The sequence below is a fragment of the Chroicocephalus ridibundus genome, chromosome 10 (assembly GCF_963924245.1).
Source record: "Chroicocephalus ridibundus chromosome 10, bChrRid1.1, whole genome shotgun sequence".
Taxonomy (NCBI): Eukaryota; Metazoa; Chordata; class Aves; order Charadriiformes; family Laridae; genus Chroicocephalus; species Chroicocephalus ridibundus.
In genome coordinates, this window is record NC_086293.1 from 7,276,987 (window position 1) to 7,302,531 (window position 25,545).

The 25,545-nt window shown below is 40.8% G+C and overlaps 1 protein-coding gene across 2 annotated transcripts in view; it reads left to right on the top strand.

Annotated features, from left to right (window-relative positions):
• SFMBT1 (Scm like with four mbt domains 1) overlaps positions 1–25,545 on the top strand; it is a 79,565-nt gene that overhangs the window by 36,844 nt on the left and 17,176 nt on the right. For both annotated transcript variants that reach the window (XM_063348128.1, XM_063348130.1), the window contains exons 2-11: positions 4,594–4,750; positions 11,175–11,269; positions 16,489–16,729; positions 17,172–17,260; positions 18,200–18,446; positions 19,929–20,026; positions 21,118–21,219; positions 21,968–22,118; positions 23,588–23,670; positions 25,100–25,229. In XM_063348128.1, coding sequence (XP_063204198.1) covers positions 4,723–4,750; positions 11,175–11,269; positions 16,489–16,729; positions 17,172–17,260; positions 18,200–18,446; positions 19,929–20,026; positions 21,118–21,219; positions 21,968–22,118; positions 23,588–23,670; positions 25,100–25,229 — 1,264 coding nt within the window. In that variant the 5' untranslated portion in view covers positions 4,594–4,722. The remainder of the gene's footprint in view (positions 1–4,593; positions 4,751–11,174; positions 11,270–16,488; positions 16,730–17,171; positions 17,261–18,199; positions 18,447–19,928; positions 20,027–21,117; positions 21,220–21,967; positions 22,119–23,587; positions 23,671–25,099; positions 25,230–25,545) is intronic.

Consider the following 25,545-nt stretch of genomic DNA (forward strand, 5'->3'; position numbering starts at 1 on the left):
GCAACAGGTTTTCTGCCTGCGCAGAGTGAAGCCCTATATGGTAGACACAGGGGTTTGAAATAGATTTTACTGGATGCCTTTGCATGAAGGAATTTGCTGAAACCTGATCCTTTCTGTAGCTTCTCCCCCAGTCTGTAGGGGTGTCTCATGTCCCCATTGTCTCATGCGCCTTTGTTTTAAAATAATATTGAGCCTCAGACACCAGCTGATTTACTTTAATTCAACATCCAACTTATGTTTGATTTCTTTTCATATTCAAGTGAGCCATCTGGCTTTAATGAACTGTAACTGTTTTTAATGCTGCCTCCAGTTGCTAACATCTGAATATTTCATGTGCTGAAAGGAGGTTTGAAATGCAGAAGTGAGACTGAAGAGTCCAAAGTATTTCCAAATCAGCTGTGTTCCAGCAGCACTTGTGCTCCCCTCCCCTCGAGATTTATCAAAAGATAATCTTTGGGGTGCCAGACTGTAAGCATCAGCCATGGCGGGTGCTAATTACAAGTACTCTCAATTTTGTGTACATAAAACACCAGAGCTGCTTATGAAATCCTGAATAACTACCCAACTTGACTTGGGCAGAATATCAATCAGCTTCAACAGGAGCTGCCAGTATTTGGCATCTTTTAAATAAACAGCCTCTTTTGTGTTTGATTTTGGTGTTTTTTGGGGTTTTTCTGTGTTGCAGAAAAAGATGTAGTTAGTTTTACGTGACCTAGTTTAGGTGTAGAAGTTAATTGAGAGCTGCATCCCACAAACTGAAAATATCCTAATTGCAATTAAATTCTGAGGGTACTTTGCCAGGGCTACACTATTAGAAGCCAGTGGCACATCCCCAGATTTGTTGGACCGCATGCTTCACTCGGCATTTTTCACAGCATTGCCCTTGTTTTGGCTTAGCATTGTGACAGCTGATAGACTTACGATAGGCCATTACCAAGAAATATTTTGATTAATGATTAAAAAGTATTTTGTTGGTTAGTTCTTCGCTGTGTGCCAAGCATCGTGCAGGTTGCCAGTGACTTCGTCTTCCAGCATTCCTTGATAGGAATAGGATAAATGGAAGCTTGGACTGTCAGTCTGCCTCCGGGAGGAAAGTCTCCAGAAAGGTTGCGTTAGCTCACCCTGCACGGCTTTGTCCTGAGGGCAGGGAAGGAGTACGGAAGGAGCCAAGGGAGACTGATAGAGATTGGTACCTGTGCTTAATTTCTCGGTAACATTCTCATAGAGACAGAGCTGCATTGGGAGTTAACTTGTGACCTTGTAGGTACATGCTGAGCACAGCCTTTTTGAGCTGGAGAGGAGTCGCTTAGCAGCAGTATAGCAGAAATTGGCAGCAGAGTTCCCTTCCAGGCACATTCCTGAAGTTATAATGAATAAAACCATATTAATATCTTTTACATAGTAGGTTTTTGTGGCATTAAGCTATTATTCAATAGGAGCTCTTAATGATACCTCTTGCTACTCTTAAAGATTTTTATTCTCACATGTAATGCAGGTTTTTAAAGTTGGCTGTATTTTTGATTGTACTTGAGAACTTCCTACACCACTGAGCACTGCTGGTGGCTATTTCTGTAATACTGTTTGAGTTTGTTGTTTTATTTGTGTGTGAATGAAGCTAGCAGTGTTGTGTACAGGAGATTTCAGCCAGGCTTTTCAGTGCTTTTCACTGCAGTTCCCTAAAATTCATGCCAAAAACTGTAGCTCAGTCTGCAATACAGCTTTGGCATCTCGCTCTCAAGTGTAACTTGAGTTTGGTTTGGCCTGTGTGACGGTGCCAGCTAACAAGCCTGGATGCTCCACAGACATGCTCGGGACATTTGCATCCTGCTACACAGCGTTTTATAATTAAGCCACGGAAATCCTCCACAAAAGGGAATTATGGTACTTTGGGAAGGTTTGGGGTTCCCTCTGAGAGACCACTGAGGAACTGGGCAGGCAAGCTGGCAGAAGGAGTTGCTCTCCCACCTAAGTTTCCCTGGAATAGAACTACAAGTTCAAAATACTTCAATTTTTAACAAATAGACAAATTTTCAGAGGAAAAACCATTTTGTTAGAATTTTTCAGACAAGCTCTAATTCACAAACTACTTATTTGAATGAGAACACAAATGCAACTGCAGCCTGCATAAAGCTGCTTATGGTCTGGTTCCAGTTGTGGTGAGGTGGAAGATGCTCTTCAGAGAGAGAAGGGCTGGGTAGTCTCCAAGTCATTTGTAGTTACCCTGTGTCCTGTCCAGTTGTACCTTCAGAAGTGGAGTCAGGGTTGCACCTTTAAAAGCAATATCGTGTTGGAAAATCTCTCATTTGCGATACTCATTTTGAGGAAAGATTTTTGTGTTGCCATATGCTAGGCACCTTGCATTTCTTGGGCATTTGTCCATGCTGTAATAGATACACTTAAAATAGGTTGGTTTCTTTAACCTTAAAAAAAAAAAGGGACCCTCCTGCAAAACCTGTTCGAGGATTATTGAGTAGTCTTCATAGACATTATAGGTATAAAAAATTTTTTAAAAAATTGACTTTCCGAATGTGCAGATCCTCCCTTTTTTAAACCACAGATATTCAAAATGTGTTTAGATAAGTAGTGCAGCCTATGTTTTTTAAAACCTGGTTTTTAGTCCTTTACATTACTTCTGGTATCTTGCTTAAAAAGAAAAAACAGGTGCTTCCCAGACGTTCAAGAAAAATGCAGAGGATATTTAAAGATTACCTTTTTTTAAAAAGAATTTTTAAACCAATCATCTTGGTTTTGGGACCCCCTCCTGCCCCATCACATTGATTTATATAAAGTTGTCAGTCAAAGTGTGATATCAATAAAGAAAGATGTAACCTAGGCTTTTATTTACTATACAACTTTGCTTTAGTGGAGAATTTTATAAGGGAAAAATACTGGCAGTGCGTTGCCGGTGCAGTGAACTAGTAGGCTTGCTTTAGACCTGTCCTTCCTTTGTTTCTACCATTAATAATGGAATAATGATTTAATTGCTCATAGGAATAGGTTTGAAAGTTATGGCTTCTCATCACAAAACGTTTAGGAGTGTATTTCTGCTCCCTTTTTTTTCTTGCTTTTTTTTTTTAACCTGGTAGGTTTTGGGGCGTTTGGTGGGGTTTTGGTGGGGGGTGTTGGTTTTGGTTTTTTTAAACCTAGTAGGATAAAAAAAAAAAGATTCTTTTCCCTGATACACTTCGCGGCAGGAGTACCTTCAGCTTGCACAACTATAAAACGCTCCGTGGACACAGATGTATGTAGTAAAACAAAGGTATGAAAACCAGCCAGTTTTAGGGCATTTTTTCACATATGCCATTCTAGATGTTCTGCAGGGCAGGAGTGTCTGGCTTAGGGGTGACAGAATGAGACGTTAAATGGTCCAGTCAGCTACATTTGTACAGTCTCTCAGTTTTTAGGGTTGATTTGTCAAAACAGACTGAAAAATTTTCTTGTCCTGTTGTGCCCATAACTATTTGGGGCTCTATCAGCAGCGAGGGGCTTTGTCCCTTAGAGGTGAACATGATGCTTAAGGAATTTGGTGAGCAGGAGGAGTCTGCGTTATGGGTAGCCTGGAGTTCTATCACTTGCTTTTTTTTCTTACACCCCAGAATCATAATTTTAATGTAATGTGGTTAGGAGCAGTCCTCTACTGTTGTACAGGACTGCTTCTCCTTGAAGAACCATTGGCATGGGTGAAGTCAGTACAAACATCTCTTAAGTATGCAGAATGACAGGTGACTGTACCTGTATTGAATATCTTAAAATATGTTTTACCAGCTAATATACAGTAAAATGAACTGCCATAAAAAACAGAGAAAATTTTTAGGTTGGTAAAATATTATAAAATGAAATTAAAGTACATATCTTGATTGTGTCTTGGTGTACAGAGTATTAATTGTTTTTTTCTGCTTATATAAGAGACAACATTTTGATAATAAATGAGCTGCTGTGTCATAGCAGAGCAGTTTCACTGGTGTCTTCAAGTCCTATTAAAGTGATTAAGTGATGGCTCCTTGGTCGAACCATTAAGAGTGTAGTAAGTTTAAAATGTATACATATATTTAAACTTGTCTTACAGCCGTTCAAGACCAGAGTTGCAAATCACCTGAAGGCTTGTGGAAAGCAAATGGCTAAAATATTAGAAACCCACAGCCTGAGCAGACATTTTGTAAGTTTTATTGTGCTCTTGCCTTGCCAGTGTCAGTTTGGCTTTCTTGAGTTTAGACGTTTTTGTTGGTCCAGGTGACGAAGGAGCTGGATTCTTGTTTTCTCTTGTTCTTAAGCCATGACTTGGTCAGTTCCCTGCTTCTTCAGCCTTGTGAGGGTTTGAAGGAGCTTTTGAGAGGGATGGATTTGTTGGGGAGCTGAAGAGATGTTGAAAGTCAGCTTTCTACTGAGTTAGGAAAATTATTTCTTTTTCTAGAATCAGTTTGGTCTGCAGATGAGAGGTGTGGAATAGCTAAAACGCAGTGAGACGCCCTTGTTTGCTTTAAGGTTTTTGGCTTATTGCTAGAGTAATGTTATTAATGTATCTTAAAGTAGTTAAAATCCAATGAAGATTTTCTTATCAGTTGTTTCTTTCATGTATTTATTTTTTTTCTTCAGGATCCCTTCTTGAATGTCCTGGCTGCTAGTAGAATCGAAGACGAGAGGCAACTCATGACCACCAACCCCTGACAGCTTCAGATTCCCCTGCTTCTAGCTGCTCAAGATAGCCACTGGGCTACTGTGGAGATGAATGGAGAACAGCAATATGACACAGGTAATAGTACGGCTGAGCTCCCTGGCTACCAATTCTCAAAAAACTTTCAAGCGAGATGGAACAAAGATGAGCACAGTGAATGTTTCGTGGTTCATGTGTCTGATGCTGTGTACTGTATACAGGGAAAAACTCAAAATTTCAATGACTGCGGGTTAGAATCTGGCTATGGGGCTTATGTTTGTTACTGCTCTATTACAAAATCAAGATGTATCATTAGCTTAAAGGAAAACAAAATCTCACCCATCTTAGTAGTTGTGTTTTTAAGAAGCTGTGTCTTTTCTCATTGTGGTATCAGTATGAGATGGGCTTATGAAAAGCCCAGTGACTTTAATGCTACTATTTTAAGGCATTTGTCTGTCAAACTGGTTAATATTATCTTGTTCTGTCCTTGTGTTTGTCTTGTTCCTAATATTTTGACAAGGTTGTGCTGCTGGTTTAAAAAGTCAGATAACTGAAGCTGTTTGCTGCCATTGTAATTTGTCCTGTTTTCCTGATGGGCCGTGGTGTGCCTGCTTTGATGGGTTTGGGCTATCAACTCCAAACCTGCTGTAGAGTGGTATTTTATGATCAATTAGCTCAGGTTTTGGTTCACCTTGAAACACCAGGCTGAGAAAATTGCTGGTGTGGGATGGCTAGGGATAATAACAGCTTTCTGAAACAGTTCTGGGATTGTAAACTCTTAGGGGGTAGGGCCTATCCATTTTTCTGACTTGCCTGCCATGGCTTGTTCCTTTTCCTTGAGGAGGTCCCTACCTACAGTGTTGGTACAGTTAATAAAAAGTAAATTTTAATTTGTAGTTACCAGTGTAAACAATTGGATTAGGATTTTATCTGACTATTACTTTCCTTTGGAACTTGTGCAACAAGCAGCTGTTCTCATAGAACAATTCACTATTGGTAGTTTTTGTACCTTTACTGTATGGAAGCCTAATTGCTGCCGTTGTTAGTGAAGAAAATGTTAAATATGATTTTGATGTACATTGTTCTTAGCAGAATGCTGTCATCTGCTTTACGATGCTGAAATACGCTTTTTGATTATTAATTATAGCCAATCACTCAAGTTGTTGTCAACATTACATCCTTAAATAAGCAAGAAAAGGTAGCATGCACAAGTATGCAGAACATCTCCAGGCACATGTAAATATGGTTTCCTCTGCTACTAGAGACTGCTAACTTCTGTCACGTAGTGTAAGAAAGAGAAAAGATGCTGAGCATCTGAGAAGAACTGTACGGAGACGTAGACATGGTCAGCAATGGGGTGTTCGGAGTCTGATAGCACGTCCCTCTGTACTAAAACCTTTATTGAAAATTTTCCATCTTCCTCAAAAAGTATTAGAGGTCGCACAGCCCTCTCTGTGTGCTTTTGGAATAGCTGGGAAGGGTTTGATATTGTCTTGAAATTACTCAACAGCTATTTTCCTGAGAATCCTTTTTGTGCCTGGTTTGAGTACAGGTGGCTGTGAAAAGCCAACAATAACTGAAGAGAGCTTTGCTTGCTGAGTTCAAAGATAGTTTCCAGGAAATGCTACCCATGTAAGCATAAGCACATTGGTTTTCTTGTACCCTCTAATATTGTTTCCTGATGTGCTTTGATTTAGACCAGTCCCAACCACTGCTGGAACATTCCCTTCATATTCTTTGGCTGGTGTCATTTTTTCCACTTGATGATTTTTAGCAGTTTTTGGAGATTCCCCTCTGTCTTTTTTTTCATACGCTGGCTCTCTGCCTGCAAGAACCCAGACAGTGGCCAGCGTTGCTGGTTGTGATGCTCTCCTGCATTATGAGGGGAAAAGACAACTTTCATTCTTGTCACAGTCTTTCTCAGCTGCTGAAATTCCAACCTGTCTTCATTTATTCATGGCCTTGTGCCTGGTGTAGATGGAAAAGATTAACTGGTATTAAAATCAGATTGAAATGTATCTAGGTTTCAGGGTGAGAAACCTTTAGGTTAGCCGTAATTGAAGGTCTTGCAGACTTCAGTGTGATGTACTTAAATGTCCAATATGACAGTCTTCAACTAAATCACATTAAAGATGCATGAAAATTATTTACAGTGAGAATTTAACTCAAATCCAAAGATTGAAACAGCCTGCTGTAGACTGTTTCCATTGCAGGTATTTTTAAAGGCTAATGTCCTTAATATTTCACTACCTTCTTGTACCCAAATGGCTACAATTCAGTATTCTTTCTCTTGCTGCATGTATCAGAGAGCATCAGGACATAATTCATGGTAAAATTCAGAAAGGAAGAGTTAGTGTTCAGAATAATGCCAGTAGAAATAGTGATAAATGGGAAACAATGTACCTACCAAGGAAACTTCTAATTTTCTCACCTCCAGAGTGGGTAAGCCTTCCCCACAGATCCCTCTGTAGGACATTTCTCAGATTTTACTTGAGAAAATTTTCATTAGCTTGATTTGAAAGCAAAACCTTTGTTGTATGGCGGGGCCACAGAGATGGGAATCGCATCTGGTTTCTTTCCCTGCCTTTGCCAAAGTTGTGCTTTGCCACTGAGCTGGTGTGTGGCTCAGCCATCCTGTCTACCATAGAAAAATATGTCTCCATGTAGTAAAAGGTTGAATTCACGCAGGACTTGTAACAATTCTGTTCTATTCAATTAAGGATATGGAGAGAAAGAAGAAACATAAGTATATGTACACTCATGCTTTACATTACTAACTTGTGCTTTTGGATTAAATATGGTTTTGGTTGTTGTCATCTGTCATGTTAATTTGCAAATTTTCTCACAGTAGCAGTGAATTTCTAGTGTAAGTATCTGAGGTTTTATTGAGTAGCTTAAACTCAGGATGGTCAGGACGTTTAATACAGACATATGGCCCCTCAGGAATGTAGCTTCATTAAACCAGTCCTCTGTGTGTCCTGGGATCTGCAAACCCACGAGGATGGTGCTGTGCAATGGGGTCTTGCAAAAAATGCCAGCAGACTCGATCAAAGGCCTGATTTAAACAGGACCTGCTCTGCCGCAGCTCTCCTGCCAATAAAGCCAGAAAAGTGACTGGATTCTGACTCTCAAAGATTTACAGCTAGCGTGGGCCTTATCAGAGCGACGGTCCTTCACCGCACTCTTAGAGTGTTTCTGCATTCAGGTATTGAAAAACAGATACTTGATTTCTGCAATTTTTCATGGTTTAGGTAGTCCTACCACATGTGCCACAATTAAAAAACTAACTTACTGCTCTCGCTATGAAACCTCATTCAGCATTTTTGCTTGGAGCTTTATTCAGTGAGCTTTTCATGTTCCACATTGATTCAGTAAGTGCTGCGCTAAATAACCTGGAGTGCTGTGGCAGGGCCAGGTATGAGAAGCAGCAGATAGATTTGTTAAATCCTATAGCTAAGCGCAGCCCTTAACTGTGTCAGTCTCCTAAAGGAAGGAGAGCACCTGAACTTCCCAGCTCTGCATGCTTAGTGTGACACTAATCACCTATTTTGATTTAATTGTGAAACCTTAGTAAAGTGTAAAAGCAAACTGGGTTGAACTCTTATGAATGAATGGAACAGCAAAAGTTCTGGGTGCTTTTTTAAGTAAGTTTTTTAAAAAAATCCCTCTGACTCAATGAAACTCCCTAAAATAAAGCAGGAACAGTATTGCATTTGCAGTGAGTGTTGGACACGAATTTGTGATTTATTTTTTATTTTTCCTATGAAAAATGAGTTGCAGGAGAGCTTCTGGGTGTGGCGGTGAGATTTGAGCACAGTACGGTACAAAGCAATCCGGACCCTCCTCACCGCAGCACAGCCCTGAAGGAAACACCTCTTTCAGACAGGAAAACACACAGGCCGCAGAGACTGTGGATTAGTGGAGTGACAAAGGACCTGTGGTAGCTCTGATCCAGTTGGGAACTGGTTTTAACCGTAGTTAGAGGCAAAAGGGTAGCTGGAGCAGCATGCAAACTGGCTTTCTCAGGAGCTCCTTGTAGCAATTAAGTGGCAACATAAGTTACTAATTGACCCTTTCAGTGTGTTAAGTGACCTGTGCCTCATTTAAGGAGCTTAACTGCCCCTTAGACAGTTATCTGATGATAAGACGTTATTGAAGACTCACTCCGTGCTGGAAGCGGCTTGGTAAAGAGCAGGGCTGGAAAGCCTCAAGATCCGTGTAGTATTCCCAGGTCGAGCTACTTGGCTTTCAAACTCGTTAAAAAGCACAGAGCAGTCACGTTGCTTTATGTTTCCCTTCAAACAGGAATGCATTAGACAGTGCGAGCAGTGCTTTTTACATACAGGGTGCTTTTTGGAGTTGGATGAAAGTAGGGTTGTTGCTGCTATTGAGCAGCTGGGCACTTTTCAGTGGGAAAGGGTGAGCTGGCTTGATCTAGGAGGGGGGAAAATCAGACAAAATTCACTCTTGGTTTCAGCGGACCGTAGATGTTGTGTTCGAGCTGATGTTTCTTCCCGCTTCGGTTCTACAGCTGTGAACTTAAGCATTTTTATGGTTATATTAAAGTAAAATGCTGTTTTAATGAGTTGAGAAATCTTACTCTGTTTTAACAACACTTTGCAACGAAATTATATTTTTCTTAGAATGGCTTGCAGGCAAAGCTTTGATCAGCTCCACCCTAATTTGCACACAGCAGTAGTCTGTACCATAATCTCTTTACTTTCTCACTTGTTTTTTTTAAATAAAATTACTTACTTCTGTCATTTTCCAGGTCTATTTCTTCAGTAAGTTAAAAGCGATCCCCTAAAAGTGATGGTGATAGTCAAGCTCTGAAGTTTTTGAGCTCTGAGGCTTCTGAAAGGCCAATATAACCAACTGGGGTTGTTTCAAAACAGCAAAATGAAATTGGGTTTGGGAGAGATAACAGCTGCCTTTAAAACAGATACTGTCATCAGCAAACAGAAACTAACTGAGCGTGCATTTCTAAACCTGGAGAAATGATAATTCCTAGAATTACAATGGAAAGTTGAAGATGGAGCTTAGCAATCAGTTTGAAAAGAAAACGGACCTACTTTACACTCAGGACTTGTAGGCTTTTTAGGCAATTCAAAGCAGCTCAGTTTTCTGGGCAAATATTTGCCCCTCTCTGTGGACTAAGAACTGTTGTGGAGCACACTTAGCAGGTTGTCAGCATGTCCATGGGTCTGATAAGGGCATGTAATAGTATTTCATTAATTTTTTGGGGCACTTAAAAGTTTCCTACTCAAACACAGTTACCACCTGTCCCAAGAAAGGCTGAGCCTGTAGGAAATGTTGGTGTCCCATAACCTTGGCTGAGCTCTCCCCCTGCTTTGATACACAGAGATTTCTCTGTTTTCAAATGGAAACAAGGTATCAGGTTTCCTGGTACTGAGAGATTAAACTCTCTGGTGTTCATTCATAAAGACGACTATGGTAGAATCAGTCTAAAATTGAGAACGAAAAGCTTTACTTTTATGTCATATCACTGCTGTCCCTTTCGCTGCTGAACCTCAACTTGTAGTTTGCACGCTGAGGTCAAAAATGCCACTTGTATGAGGTGGGACCTTCCCTGGTCATCTCAGCTGTTGCTTCAGGAAAAATATAATGTGGCTGCCTGCTGAACTAAATAGGGGACCTGAAATCCAACCTGTGTGGGTTGTGGCATCTCTTCAGCAGAGTGGGTTACACATTGGAGGAGACAGGAATAGGAGGGGGGCGGGGAAGTGAGCCAAGAGCTGAAGGGGAGACCGGGGCTGGGGGACAGGCTTGACAATTATCATAGAAAAGCTGAGTAATTTGTAGTGTGGCTCACTACAGCTAATTGCTTCCCTAACACCCTGAGTGAGTTTTGAACTGTGGCTTGAGTGGTTTTGGCGCATTTTTGCTTTAAATTCATCCAGAAACGAAGTTTTCTTGGTCTAAAGAAGCTGTTACACCTTATGAGCTGTTTTTTTAAGTGACTAACCTGAGTATTCTTGATTTCAGTTGTCTCGAGCTGTTTTCCTTAGAACTACCCTGAATCCTTCTCTGTGCTTTTGGTGTTTTATAATATCTAAATAAATGCTATCTAACTTAAAAAGAGGGGAGTCATATTTCAAATGGTTTTAGTCTTTCTTTTCAATCCTTTTACTATGGGTATTGCCGTTTCCTGGATGGTTGTTAATTAAATACACTGATGGTCCAAGATGCCCAGGGTTTTGGGTCTCTCATGTTTGTTGATACAAATACAGAACTCTTCTGCCTATGTTCCTCTCACAAATTGTAAACAATTTGTACTTATCCAATATCCTCAGGATCGCACTATTTTTCAGACCAAATCCAACTGAAAGTGCTCTTCACACACAAAGAAAGGCTAAACAGCATTGTCTCTGTGTTGAAATGCATAACTGGAGTTCATTGCGCACTTGTGTAGTCAGTCAGTTGGAACTAAAGCATAGCTCTTAGTATTCTAAGACTTAAGCCAACAGGTTGCTAAATAGAAGGTGTTTGGCTTCTCTTACAGATGCTGGTTCCAGTGTGGAAGAAATGGAATTCAGTTGGGATGAGTATCTAGAAGACACAGGAGCAACTGCAGCCCCCCATGGATCTTTTAAACATGTGAGTAAGGGAGTGGGTGTTTTCTTACCACCTCCTACATTTGGTGTTTTCTTGATACACTGTTTAGGGCTCCTTTGAATGAGTTGCTGTACTCAAATCTGGAAGGCTAACTAGAATCATGTTTCTTAGAATGAGAAATTTCACCTTTTTATTATTGTTGCTTGTCTTCCTCTCTGTGCATAGCCCAGGGTAATCCCATCCCCACGTGCTGAAAGTTAAGGGGCTCCTAGCCTTTTCTGCACCAGAAGATAAGCTTGATTTTTCTCATAAAGCCCAAACTGGCCAGTCTCCTTCTTCTTTTGATGACTGCTATGGGACAACTGCTATGGAGGAGCTAGCTTTAGAAAGTTGGTGGCATAGTTCTTGAACAGCAGAATTCAAATGTGCTCTCAAAGAAGGTTTGAATGGTGGCTCTCAAGGAGGCCAAGGAGAAGATAACAACTCTGCCAAACACTTGACTGTAGTCATTAGAAAACTGATGAGGATAATTGTCAAGCGCAGGCTTAATGGATAGGATAAAGTCTTGATAAGCTCTTGTCTTTGCCCTTGAATATCTTTAATCAAATGTTTATTGGTAAAATCCTGGAGTGCGCTGTCATAGAATCATAGTATAGTTAGGGTTGGAAGGGACCTTAAAGATCATCTAGTTCCAACCCCCCTGCCATGGGCAGGAACATCTCCCACTAGGTCAGGCTGCTCAGAGCCCCATCCAGCCTGGCCTTAAAAACTTCCAGGGATGGGGCTTCCACCACCTCTCTGGGCAACCTGCTCCAGTGTCTCACCACCCTCATGGTGAAGAACTTCTTCCTAACGTCCAGTCTGAATTGTCCCATCTCTAGTTTTAATCCATTCCCTCTGGTCCTACCATTACCTGACATCCTAAAAAGTCCCTCCCCAGCTTTCTTGTAGGCCCCCTTAAGATACTGGTAGGATACTGGTCCCATTGGGTGAGATCTAAATGTGAAGTCTGGCTGCTTCTGCTGGGTCATCAGTGAAGGTGAGCTGTATAGAGCTGGTTTCCAAACCTCATGGGTCGCTTCCAACAATTAAAACACCTTCTAAGCTGCCAGCCTGTATCCTTATCCATCTCTTTATTAAAGTTACTATGTAATAGTCTTTCAAAGACTGGCTGTGGGGCTTTTATGATGGCAGTGAGGGTAGTGACTTGTGTGTGGCATATTGCTTGGCAAGCACTCTGTGGTGCTCAGGCTTTCAGGTCCGGTGTCACCACTTTCAGTACAGGAGACTTAAATCAGCCCAAACCCAAACTGAGGTCTGTTCACAGAAGGATCACAAAGCATTTTAAGTCCAAAGGTAACCTGCAGAAGTGCAAAACATTAAAGAATCTATTAAAATCTGGCAGTTGTGTTAGTAGCAAAGATGCACAGTAAATGTGGACTTTGCAGAGGCTTTTCTATACACTGGGATGTAATTATAAACTTTTTGTTCAAAATAAACATTCAAATATCTCATTATCTCATTTCTGAAGGGGAGAGGCCTATCCTCACTTTGTTTTTCCTAGCGTACTAAGGCTGTAGCAAGAGCAAGCTTACTCAGAGTGGTGGTGTCTGTGCAGCCCACCTCGAGGGAGCAGGATGGAATCAGCAATGGCGTTTTGCAGTAGCGATCTCTCTGCTCCTCTGGTGTGGCTTATCTTACATGATCTCTGTTAAAGAAACTTGCTATCATAGCTTGGACATTACACAAACTAATTGTAATGCCAGCTTTACAGTGGTGGCCAACTGAATTGACATCACGGCTATGTTTTGTTAATCGGCAGGAGACACGCTTTGAATGACTTTGTAACCCCTGCGCTGGACTCTTTGCCAACTCAGTTGTGTCAAACAAGGTCTGATTGCTGGGCCATCGTCAGTAAAAATACAATTAGGTTCAAAAAGAAAAAATCCACATTTTTTATTGTTGTTATTCCCTACATGTGTAGAACATGGTGCAGTTATGCTGGTGCAAGTAACACTGTCATGGAGACTGCGTTGCGCCCAGTCCTTGCTGGCTGCACTGGGTCCCTCTCGTGGGCAGCGGGATGGAGGAGCTGTGCCTGGGGAGCTTGGCTGGCCACACTTCGTGCCTCAGCATGCCACGGGAGCTGACCCACGGACGCAGGGTCGTGAATGGGTGTGATAATAGATACCTGTGTCTCGAGGAGGGGAACCGCCAGGCGTCTGCCAGCGGAGTTCCCTTAGAATTTGTCTGGAGGCCAATTTTGATGTTCTCTCTAATAAGCTTGGCATAAAATTTTGGAAAGTTAATGCTGACACCAAATTGACAAGCAGAGAGAGGAGCATATTTAGAGCAGCGTCACATCACCTAGATCTTGCTGTTAATAGAAATTCAATAGTGCAAGGTCACATGCTCAGGATTTCTGCTGTCCATTAGAAAGCAATGCTTTGGAACAGGCAGAGGAGGAGAACCTCAGTGCCTCCCAGTGGATAGTGACAGCCTGTCTATGTGATGAAGCCCTAAAAAAATGTTAGTGTGATTCCAGGGTACATCAGGTGAGAGATTTTCAGTGGAGCGCGTGCAGGCACTAATGTCTCCGTGCCAGTGACTGGTGGTCCCCGCAGATGGAATCTGTGCAGTGCTAGTTGCTTGACTTAAAGAATGACATATTTTTATAATCTACCATCAGGAGAGCTAAGAGGGAACTACTTTTGTACTCTCAAAAAACCAATGGAAAAAACTAAGGTGAAGAGTAATATTGGCACAAGAGCAAACAGGCATGCATAAATAAATTAATTAATTAGTATAAATAAATTTTAGATGGAAGCTTAAGGTTCTTATTTGGTTCTTTTTAAATATTGTAGTAGTGAGACTGTGACCAGCATCCCATTATGAGTGGGGGGTGAGAAACACCTAACCCACGTTGTAGGAGAGTACGTGATCAGGTTAAGAAAATGTACTCCATGATTGCACAGCAAAGAACTAGACTTGCTTTTGGGAGAGAGGAGGGGTTTTTTATTTGTATGCTTACATTAATTCTGAAAGTTTTGTTCTTACTATGAGCAACACACGTTGGAAAATGTAAGCTACTTCCTTAAATTAAGTGTATTCTAAGGTTTAATTTGTTTGCATTTTAAAAGATTAAACATTATTGAGATCAAAGTGACTGTTTCACCTACAATCTAGCAGGAAAAAGAGCTTAACAAAAACCCGGACACTGCATGTCAATGTTGTCATCCCCCCTAAGTCTAAATATACTTTCTCTAGAATTATTGAATTCTCTTTTTTAATTCCTTTCTGCAACTTACATCGGTGCGTAAACATGTATTAAAAATAAGCTAGTGTTCAGCATCATCTGAACACATGCATTTGCTATGTGTTCTTGCGTGCTCCTAATGCTTTTTGTCTGTTCTTTATCATTGTCTCCTCCTGAGCCGATTCGGATCCTCAGGTCTGACCTGCAACATGGCCCAAAGCCGGGGGGACAGAGCTCGATGGGAAGGAGGGACTGGGGCTCGGAGCTGCCTAAGCAGCACTGTCACCAACCGCTTGGGGCTATCTCTGCAGGCCATATCTGCAGTGGGAAACTGCCACGTTCAGACCCACTGCTCCAGAGCAAATACTCTTGGAGCTTCCCCAGCATCTCCTGCTAGCTGGTCTGCGCAGCCAGCCAGCCTAAAGAGACTAAGTTTTGTGCTTGAAGCCACTTAGAGGTGTAGTCTTGCCCAGCTGCCAGGAGAGGGTGCTAACTTCTTGGTCTCCGCTGTATCGGCTGGGGAACGTAAATGACAGTGTTAGAAAAATGCACCTGACTTCAGGGAAAGCTCCATCTGTTGCTGTTGGTTTCGGTGAATGCAGCTCTCTCCGCTGTGAGGCTTTGCTGAAAGTTCGGGTACAGAGCGCTGCACAGATTTCGCAATTCCTCAGACTTGGTGTCGAGCTCATGGCTTTTCTTTCAGGAATCAGAATATAAATTCTTTAGTAGTATCTCTTCAGCAAAACAACTATCTTTTTGAAGAGATAGCCTCTGTAATATCACTTCAAAATGCCTGCAGATATTGGGTCCTGTTGATTTTGTTTTGAAGAAGGGGTTTAAGTGAAGGCTATTAACCTAAAGGATGTGAACAGTTAACAGAGGCATATGCTTTTCTTTCTGATGTGGTTCTCCTAGTTTTATTTTTAGCAAACCAGTATGGGCTGGCTGATGAGACTATAATAGCTACGGCAGTTACTGAACCGTCAGCGCAGAACTGGTAATAAATAACCCAGAAAATATCTACTGCATCTGCATCATACTGAAAGCCTTTCTTGCAGTTGACTCAAAGAGGAAATGGAACTTGGGACCACTTAAGAAAGAAAACATCAGTTACATTCAGCTGAGAACAGGGGATTGACATGTGACATGTTAGATTTTTAATTAAGGCTGAGGCCATGGAATTAAGTGTAGCTTGGAAGCATACTACAGTGAGAGCAGAACAGAGTCTTTCTGCTGTTTCAGGAATGTTTGAGCTGGGAGAAGTTGGGGATACCAGAAACTTAACGTTTTGCCTTCTCTTTTTAAGGTCACGTTTCAGTATCTGAGTACTGTGCAGTGAGATTCCTCACCTGCGCACACACGCACACACAGAGCACACACACTATTTGGACCATTATTGTTGTCAAAGCCTGAGTTCACTGAAGAACACATACTGATTGTGTTCTATGCAATTTATGTAACAATGCTACTATGTACAGAATTATTTGGGTTCTTGCATAGAGACATAAAGATCTGTATTCTGCAATTTGTGCAGATTCGTGCCTTCTTAAATGAGCGTGGTGGAAGAGACAGTAGTGTTGTTATCTAAAGCATGTGTATGTACTTTAAACAGGCTCTTTGTCTGAAGAGGTTGAAAGACATAGTTTAACACAAAAAGTTAAAGTTGTGTTGCCGAGTTTGACCTCCAGTTTTGCCTGGCTTGGCAGCCCAGCGGTGACTTGGAAGGCTTTTTAGTGGTGGGTGAAGTATCATCCAGGGCAGGAAGATGAATTGCAAGATAATGATTTAAGGTTGAAAAGATACTCTGAAACGAAAGGAGATTTCACTAATGATGATTCTGTGTACATTCCAATTTGGGTTGCGTAATGTGATGTTGTTTCTCTGAAGAGACTGGATAGCATTTGGCTTGAGGTTTTTTGTTAATGAGCGTGTCTAAATGATTCCTCCTGTTGTTCCATGAAGTTTCTGGGAGGTGCTCAAATGTGATGGTGCTCTTCCTCTTTAGGTGGATACAAGTTTGCAGAATGGTTTTGCCCCTGGTATGAAGCTAGAAGTTGCCGTCAAGTCCGACCAAAACACCTACTGGGTGGCCACCATCATTACTACCTGTGGGCAGCTGCTCCTGTTGCGTTATGATGGTTATGGGGAAGACCGCAAGGCTGACTTTTGGTGTGATATCATGACAGCTGATTTACACCCCATCGGCTGGTGCAAGCAGAACAAGAAGATTCTCAAAGTGCCTGAAGGTATTGGCTCCATATTGCAGAAGCGGGCGGTACATACAAAAGTATGGTTTTGTCGTTTGTAAGCCTGGCAGGTAGTCTTCGTAATTGCTGTTATGCACAGGTGAGGTTGCTGTGATGACAAGTTGAGGTTGTCTGCCATGGTTTTCTGAAGTCCCATGAGTTACAGTGGGAGATTGCTCTTTCACCAGCGAGGAGTTAGCTTAATTTCAGAACTGGACTTATTTTTACAGAGGATTGTAGTTCTCTTAATCATCACACACCAAATTCTATTGCTTTGTCATTTCCTTGAAGGATTTTTTTTTCTTCTTTTAAGGTGTTACTGGTGAATGTGTGGGAGATTCTTGTGAATTAGGCGGCGCAAGAGTGTGGTAATGTCTTGGTGTCTGAATAATCTTTAACTGGCAGGAAGAATCATAGTCTGTCTTCTCCACTTTTCACTCAGGTATCAAGGACAAGATACCTGACCAGGAGGAATTCCTTCAGCGGGTGCTGAAAGGAGCTTGCAGTGCTCCTGCGAACCTGCTGGAGGGGGTAAGTGCTGCAACGTGCTGCATCTCTGCTTTTGTCTTGGTTTTCCCCTTTGTCATTAAGGGAACCCCTATTCAGAGTGTCATTTCTTATCCTTTTTTAAGTTTAGGGAGCACTGCAGTATGCTGCTGACCTTGAAGTTCCACTCTCTAGTGTTTCCCATTTCCAGTACTTAATTTTGATAAGTGTTGTCCTGAAACATACCTGTCACTGTGGGTTTGGGCTGTTCATTAATCCTATCAAAAGAAAGACCTTTTTCAAACACCCTTAGGTTTCAGTCAGAGTCTTCCTCCTATTCTGCTCCTACTTCATACAGCTCTAAGGAAATAATCCTTTATTTATCTGGCTTTCATGTTGTCCCCTTTCTCAGTTGACTCCTTTCACTTATTTATTTTATTTTCTTTTTTACTAATGGGCAGATTGTTGTTTCACTTAAATCTTGCATCTTTGTTAGTGAAGAACCAAATTTTTATCCCCTCCTCTGCACTTAAGACAGTATTTGCACGTCGTGTCAGTGTCTGGTTGGAAAGTACAGAATATAAATTTTTTTGGAAGATGCTGTTGATGTCTTCTTTACAATAGACATTTTTATTTTTGTATGTTTCCTGTCTAGTCATCTTTGTATGCTGGATGACTCAGTTTTAGAAAGAGATTATTCATGTTGCCTTCAAACCTTGAATATATAAGTGATAATGCTTCTGAAAATGATGATGAGGACTTAATTGAAATGTGTGACTATGTCTACAGGCAGTGCAGAAGCTCTGACGCAAGCGCCAGCGATTCTAAACATTGTCATTTCTGTTGTCTTGTGTTAGTAAGGGACCTGTATTTATTTACTTCTGTATTCATACTTTATTTATGCAAAAAGAATGTGTATAAAGAAATGGAAGTAAGGGATTTGTTTTGTTCTGTTGTACAGAATAATTTGTGTTCTTTTTGTAGCTCCACAGAGGGAAAAATCCATTGGATCTCATTGCACCAGGCTCCCGACTAGAACTGCAAAACGTCCGGGATTCCCTGGAAGCCTGGATAGTCAACGTGGTAGAAAACGTTGGTGGGAGACTTAAACTGCGATATGAAGGGCTGGACGATTCTGACAAATTTGACCAATGGCTATTCTACTTGGACCCTTTTCTTCATCAAGTGGGGTGGGCAGCTCAGCATGGATATAGCCTGCAACCGCCCTTAGGTACTTCAAAACGTGTCTTTTTTTTATGGTGATCAGAGACTAGAGAATACCTCTGCTGCTTTGGTGCTCTAAATCTGCCTTCCCGATGCATATGGTAGTCATGTAATCAGTGTGTGATCTGAAAAATACTGTACCTAATAATATGTAAGTAAAAACACCAGTTAATAGTCCTCCAAGACTTTTCATCCACTCATTCAAAAGTTTCTAAATGGTTTTGCCTGTGAAAACTTTCCCCCTGTTTGTGGAGAGGGAGGAGTTGAGAAAGGGGTTGCTTCACGGCTGTTTTTGGTAGGTTTATATTCCTGGCGTGAAAAAGTCACCTGGTTTTGAAGTACTGCTCAACAGGAGCTTTTGCCGTTGTGACTCCAGGTCAACTGGGCTAATTAAGGCAGTGTCTAAAGAGGTGTTACGTAGATATGAAAATGTCCTTAAAAACGGGGCTCAGGGAGCGAATGCGTGGAAGCAGAGGCAGAAGGTGGGACAGATGACCATGTTTTCCAGGCATGTGCATGTCATCAAAGAAGAGGGGCATAAAATTGCTAAAACACAAATTAATTGCTTATGTGCTGAGCAGTGATCTAACATGTTTCCTGATGAGGGGAAACCTTGGGATAAAACTGCAGAACGTTGAGCCACGAAGCCTTTCTGCAAAGGCAGGTCTACATGTAAGGTTCTGCACACTCTGCTATTAGCTGGGGGAAGTTCAGGTTGTTTAGAACCGTTGTTTTTGGCACGGTGTTTTCTAAGTGTCTTCCCCTTATGGCAAGGACAAATAGTACTGAGGAGTCCAAACCAATTTCTGGTGAAATGACTGAGCATATTACCTTTGCTAGTGCTTGACCAAGCTCTGTTGAAATCAGGAATGTGAGCAGGGAGACACTAAATAGCTGACAGAAACTAGATGGCTGGATTCCACAGTGCTATTTCAGTGAATAAAGTCTTCTTAAAATATTAGATAGCTACTGGATTTGTTTCCTTTTTATGTATACCTAAGAGCTTTGATATACTGACAGGCATCCTTTGTACGTGATGGCACTGGTACAAGTAGTTCCTCTTCTATCAGAGATGTGTGTGGTCTGCGATTACAGATTGTAAAAGAGTAACTTACGCAGCTGGGACAGACTTGTGGAACATTTCTTGAACTGTCTGCTTGCGTAAGTGTAAAACAAGCTAGCGTTATCCAGCTGGGGATTTACGTTCTGGTCATATGTTTCTCCAGAAGTTTTCCTTGATGTGATCCCTGTTTTCTCAGAAAAACTAGACTGGGCAGCATATAGGTGATGCAGTGTTGCTTGACTTCAGTCCCTTTTTGTAACACATCCAAAGGTCAAAGAAAACAGTAAGTTTTTAAGAAGGAAGGTATTTGCAAGGATATCGAACTGGGCACTTGGAGGAGCACAAATCAAATTTTTGGCTTTATTGCTATGTGTTCTGAAGGAAAAGAAGAAGGAAATTCACTGTTTTCCTGTCTTTTTATTCAAGCCATTAGGTCCTTGAAGAGTGAAGCAGATTGGCAAGAGATCCTGAAGAAGGTGAAAGAGGAGGAAGAGGAGTCATCAGTTCCTACAGATCTCTTTAAGGTAAAGACACAGTATGTGTAGTTTAATGCGGTGAGTGATATCATGAAAATGCTATATTCCTAAGAAATAATTTGGGGAAGTCAGTCACGGTTATTCAAAATTATTTCCTTGATTTGTTTTTTTAGGTTTCTTTTCCTTTCTCCCTCTAGTTTAAAAAAATAAGAATGATAAATAATAATCATACTATTATACAAATCTTGTTAAGTTAGACAATGCACCAGTCACAAGTATGTGAGCCATGAGTTGTCATACTGGGAAGAATCCCTGGTTCTGATCTTTTATAATGGCATATCCAGTTGATCACCAGCTGATCTTTTGGATTACTGGCTTTCTAGAGCAGTGCAGGGTTGCTACAGTCTCTCTAATTCTGTGAGTATGTTGAAAGTTTAACATGTGTAACATCTAATCTGCAATCTGATACAGTTACACATGGTGTATAAGGTGTCCTGTTATATTCTGAGTGTTAGCAAATGTACTAATGAGTCTGAATTTAAGTATATGTATTGATAGAAAAAAAAAAAATCTTGACACGTTTTGGGAAGTAGGAGTGTAAATTTAGCCCTTCAAGTTCTTAGTTCATTTTTCTCAGCTTCGTTTGGACCCATAAGCAGAATAGAAGAGGAGGTCCTGGCTGTTGCTCTTGAACATGTTGGGTCATATACAGAGCAGAATATATATAATTGTGGAGCAGGAAGCCCTGTTTTGCAGATTTTTGTTAGGCTGAAAATGGAGACTTTTACAGTTCTCTTTTAGTGTAGCTCGTGATGAGCGCTAAAGGTTAGGGGAAAAGAACCCAATTTTTATTGATTTACCAGACCACCCTGTATTGTGAAATCTTGCTTCTGTGGGGAGAACATCAGAGGAGGAAATCTTGAGGACTCAGTTTCCTAAAACTCATAGAAAACTGTTGGTCCCAGAGACCGTAGTTGGCCTTTTCTTTTCATTATAGAGAGGTTGCTGGTACTCTGACCTCTTGGTTTCTTAGAGTGAACTAATGAAAACTCAAGTTATCCAGTTCAGTTGAATTATGTAAGGTATGTCTTTTTTTGATGGAGAAAGGCAGGTAATCACTCTGATACTTCATTTTTCAGGATAAACCTGTGATTGGAGTGCATTCGTTCTCTGAAGGCATGAAGTTAGAAGCTTTGGACCCAATGGCTCCTTTTGTAATCTCTCCTGCTACAGTTCTCAAGGTACCAGGGTTCTTTAACTTGTCCTGCTAAGATTCAATTCTATTGCTACTTCTGTTCTTAAATGCTCAAGAAAGTCTCATCAACTGGTTATCTTAAAATCTTGAACTAGTTTTCAAATTCAGTGTTTTGTTTGTCTCCATTAGGGGACAGGTTGCTGTGAAAAAAAATCTTAATAACTGCTGATGGTGAAGACATTGGATTTGAAAGGAGGGAAAATGTTCCAAAAAGATACAAGCTCAAAAGATGAAATGGCTAAAATTGTCAAACACGGATTTTTAAAATTAGATATAATCCCTCATAATCCAAATATCCAGTGGAATATAGATTTTGGGGTTTTGTTTTTGCAAAAGTTAATGTCATTACTGTATAAGCTCTGACGTTTATGTGGCTTGATCTTCAAACAAGGGCCCACACATGGCTTTAAAAGCTGAAATGAAAACTCCCCAACATAATCAGGTTTTGAGCAACTTCTGTCTTCCTGTTTTAGTAAGAAGCTGGATGGTTCTAAAGAGACCTGCTTTGGTGTAGCTAAACAAGTGTTGCTGTGCAAATAAAACCAGAACATGTTTTAAAATCTTTTCTTGTGTATTTCCAGGAAATGTTGCTTTTTTTTCAGGACAGATGGTCTCTCAATATAACCATTGTGCAGTGTTGCTGTTTAATAAAATTATCGGAATGGGGCAGAGGGAGCAATAGATCGGAATATGCTACTTATAAGACTATGTGGTTCTGTTTTGGCTAAATACAGGTGTACAATGAAAAATATTTCATGATAGAGATTGATGACTTGAGACCAGAGCGTACGACCAGCCAGTCTTACATTTGTCATGTCAACAGTGCTGGTATTTTCCCTGTGCAATGGAGTCTGAAGAACGGCTTGCATCTCAGTCCCCCACCAGGTATGTTTGTGCAAGCTTGTCATACTCGCTCCTCCTTCGAGGAAACAGATTGCCAATCCCCAGAGCGCCGTGTTTAGGACAACACTTCTGCAAAATAATTACATGTAGTAGCACAAGCAAAGAACAATAAAGATCAAATTCTGAGAAGCAGGAGCTTTGAGTTACTGAAACTGAAGTTTCCTGGGTACGTGCCTAGATTTGAGAAGATGACAGTGGCTGGGAGATGCTGGTCATGCATAAAATCCTGAACACTTGAACGAATGGAGTATGTGTTCCAAGGCAATGTTGATATCAGCATTAATTAATATGATATCAGAAGCCTATAGTCTTTGCATTGGATTTTTGCTTCTGGTCAAAATGGAAGGTTGTTATCCAATGTCTTAAAATATTTTTAGAATATCTTATCGCTAGAAGTTAATGAAGTATTTTTTTTCAAAGGACCTATCAGGCAAGGTAGCAGATTGCTGAAACATTGCTTCAGGACATAAGGGAATTGGGGAGTGATCCTCAGCTACTGAAATATTTATGCATTTTCTCAAAATGGAAATGTCAATGGTATTGTAAAACCAGGGACTGAGTCCTCTTTCTTACTGCCACAGAATTCAGAATGTTTTGTTTTAGCTGCTCGTGACATCAGAGGAGCAAAGAGCATAGGATGTTTGTCTTTTGCTTTTGCTCGGGTAGGGTACAAAGAGTGGCTTTGGTTGACCCAGCATTACCTAGAATTTTGCATGTGAAAGATGAAATCTTGCTTTCTAGGTGTGTGACTGGAGCTCACAAAGATTTTAAGCTTTTCTTCTCATAGCCCCCCCCGGAAATGGTGGGCATCCTGAATTGTCTCAGGAGTCCTACTGGCACGGAGAAAACTGAGAAAAATAAATAGGTTAGGCCCTGTGGTTAGGCCCTCCCTGGAGGGTAGTTGAACTTCACGGTTTTAGGTTGTCATGTTAATACTATATTCTTAGACTAGTTTTAAAATTTTCCTTGATTTCTTAAACCCTTGTCACAGGTATTCCTTCTAGGGGAGCGCTTCCAACATCCTACTGGAATAACTGCTGCAGTTGTCTCCTTGGTGATACACTGCCAGCCTCAAACTGTCACAGCAGCCCGCTGCTGCACCCGGTTCCTGTCAGTTATTTGAGTTTATTAGATCACAGGGAAGTGAAGTATTTCACCCCAAAAGAATTTAATTTGTCTTTTTCTTGGAGAGATGCTCTGCCTCCTGATGGGCTCCATGTTAAGACTCTTCCCTTCAAACATGTGTGCAGATTTACAGCTGTGAGCAAACTTGATGAGCCTCTTAGGACGAAGAACTGCTCTCTTTAATGACTTGGTATTTAACATGTGTTTGAGAGAGTAATATATTGGTATTGAGCGCGTTTGGGTGCTCTATTTAAAAAAAATACAATTTAAATGACTCATTTGTTCTCGTGCTGTTAAACTAACCCCTTTGTTTTTTCTTCGCTTAGGTTATCCTGGGCAGGACTTCGATTGGGCTGACTACCTCAAACAATGTGGTGCTGAGGCAGCTCCCCAGAGCTGCTTCCCTTCGGTAAGCTTCTCTTGCAGAAAAATGTCTCTTCTGTCACGTGAATGACACTCTTGATTCCAGGGAGAAGAACCTTTTGCATGTTTTTGACTTAAATTGCCTGTGATAACTGAGGAAACAGAAGAGTTAAGAAACTGCAAATGTATGTGAACAGTAGTAGGGGCATGCCAGCTTCCTAGATAAGGAATTGGTGGACCAAATGTGATAAAGCAGATCGAAAAGAAATGAATGTTTTGTAAAATTGAGATGTGCAAGAGTCCATAGAATAGTCATAAAACAGCATCAATCCTTGGCACTCCTGTAATTGTGGAAACGGGGCCTTTTAATAGACCTTGTTTTCATTTACTTAGTGTACTATTTCAATCTTCCTTCCTTTCAGCTTGAAAAATTCATTCCATTGTACTGATCAATACCAAGTCATCTTAAATTAGTACCAAATAATCATTTTGCATTAATCAGTGCCTGAAGTACTTGCTAGATTTTGGGCTTTTGTTGATTCAGTGACAGTGTTGCTGTCTCCCAAAGCAGAATACCTTGTCAAGTAGAAAAGGTTACTATTAACACCTGCCTTCCAATTCCATTTACTGTACTTGGGCTATTGCAGTGCTTAGGGGAAGAAATTAAAGTGAATAATTACCATTTTTTGAAGAAGGTGTTGCTGGCTATGAATTCTTGTTGCCTTTGTTCTGTCTTGTAAGCTGTGGCATCTTAGAACAGGTCATTGAATTTATTATCCCTTTTCTGAGAAGAGTTGATCACTGTAGGCTGGTTACAGAATTTGTAATGTATTGATCTTGTAATTATGTTGCAGAGTGGCTGTGGGAGGAAGACTCCTCTGTCTGGCTGTTACTTCTTATCTTTAATTCAGGCGCTTCACAGGTGGATAAATATGTATTCTTACGGTTTAGGAATTTTTCAATAAATGGGGACTAAGTTGGTGAATAAAGTAAAATCCTACTTATCCAAAAAATGTAAAATGAAAAGAAAGCTTCCTTTGCTGTCTGCCAGAACTCATTTGGATGATGCAGGAATGTTACTTGCATACATAAAATGGATTTCCAAGCTAACATAATAAAATAGAGAGCCTGGTCAATCAGACTTATCACTTAGGTAGCAAGCAGCAGAGAAGCCCTGGTTGCTTAGAAAGCACTCAATCCTTTCAGTGAGTCTCAGCATCCTTATTTTTGAGTACAAACATGTTTTTTTCTAGGTGTGTCTATAGGGCCTATTTTTTTTAACTTAAGTTCTTTGTAGTTCCTAATATATCTTACTTGTATTCAATGTGCTAATTAACTGAAATCTCAGATTGCCTGAGTATCTTTCCATGTTACTCAAACACTGAAGCTTTTGTGTTGCTCCTGTTCATGGCTATTCATATCATATACTGGATATACAGATGGTATTTTACAGAAGTATCGTGTCTTTTTCCTAGTTAACTTCTTCTGACCATGGATTTAAAGAGAATATGAAGCTTGAGGCTGTGAACCCAGTTGATCCTGAAGAAGTTTGCATTGCTACAGTCACCAAGTTGAAAGATTCCTACCTCTGGCTTCAGCTGGAAGGTAAGCCTGATAAGGGAGGAGAGTAGCATTTGCCTTGATTCTTCTGTAGTACCATCATCAAACCTGAAGAGTATCTGGAGCAAACTCATTGCCTGCTGAATATGGGCAGCAAATCGCCATTTCCTCAATGAAAACACAGCAAAAAGCCATTTGCGTTGTCTGTTTCCCAGTTAGCTTTGGATGACAGTGCTTATTTAAGCCAGGCAAAAATGGCATTTGGGCATTGCAGTGTGTCAGTGCTAGGCTGGTGCCCTGTGCAAAGTGCTGATCAGTGTCTTTTAGAAAGCAAGGGTCTTGTAACGTTTATACAAACGAG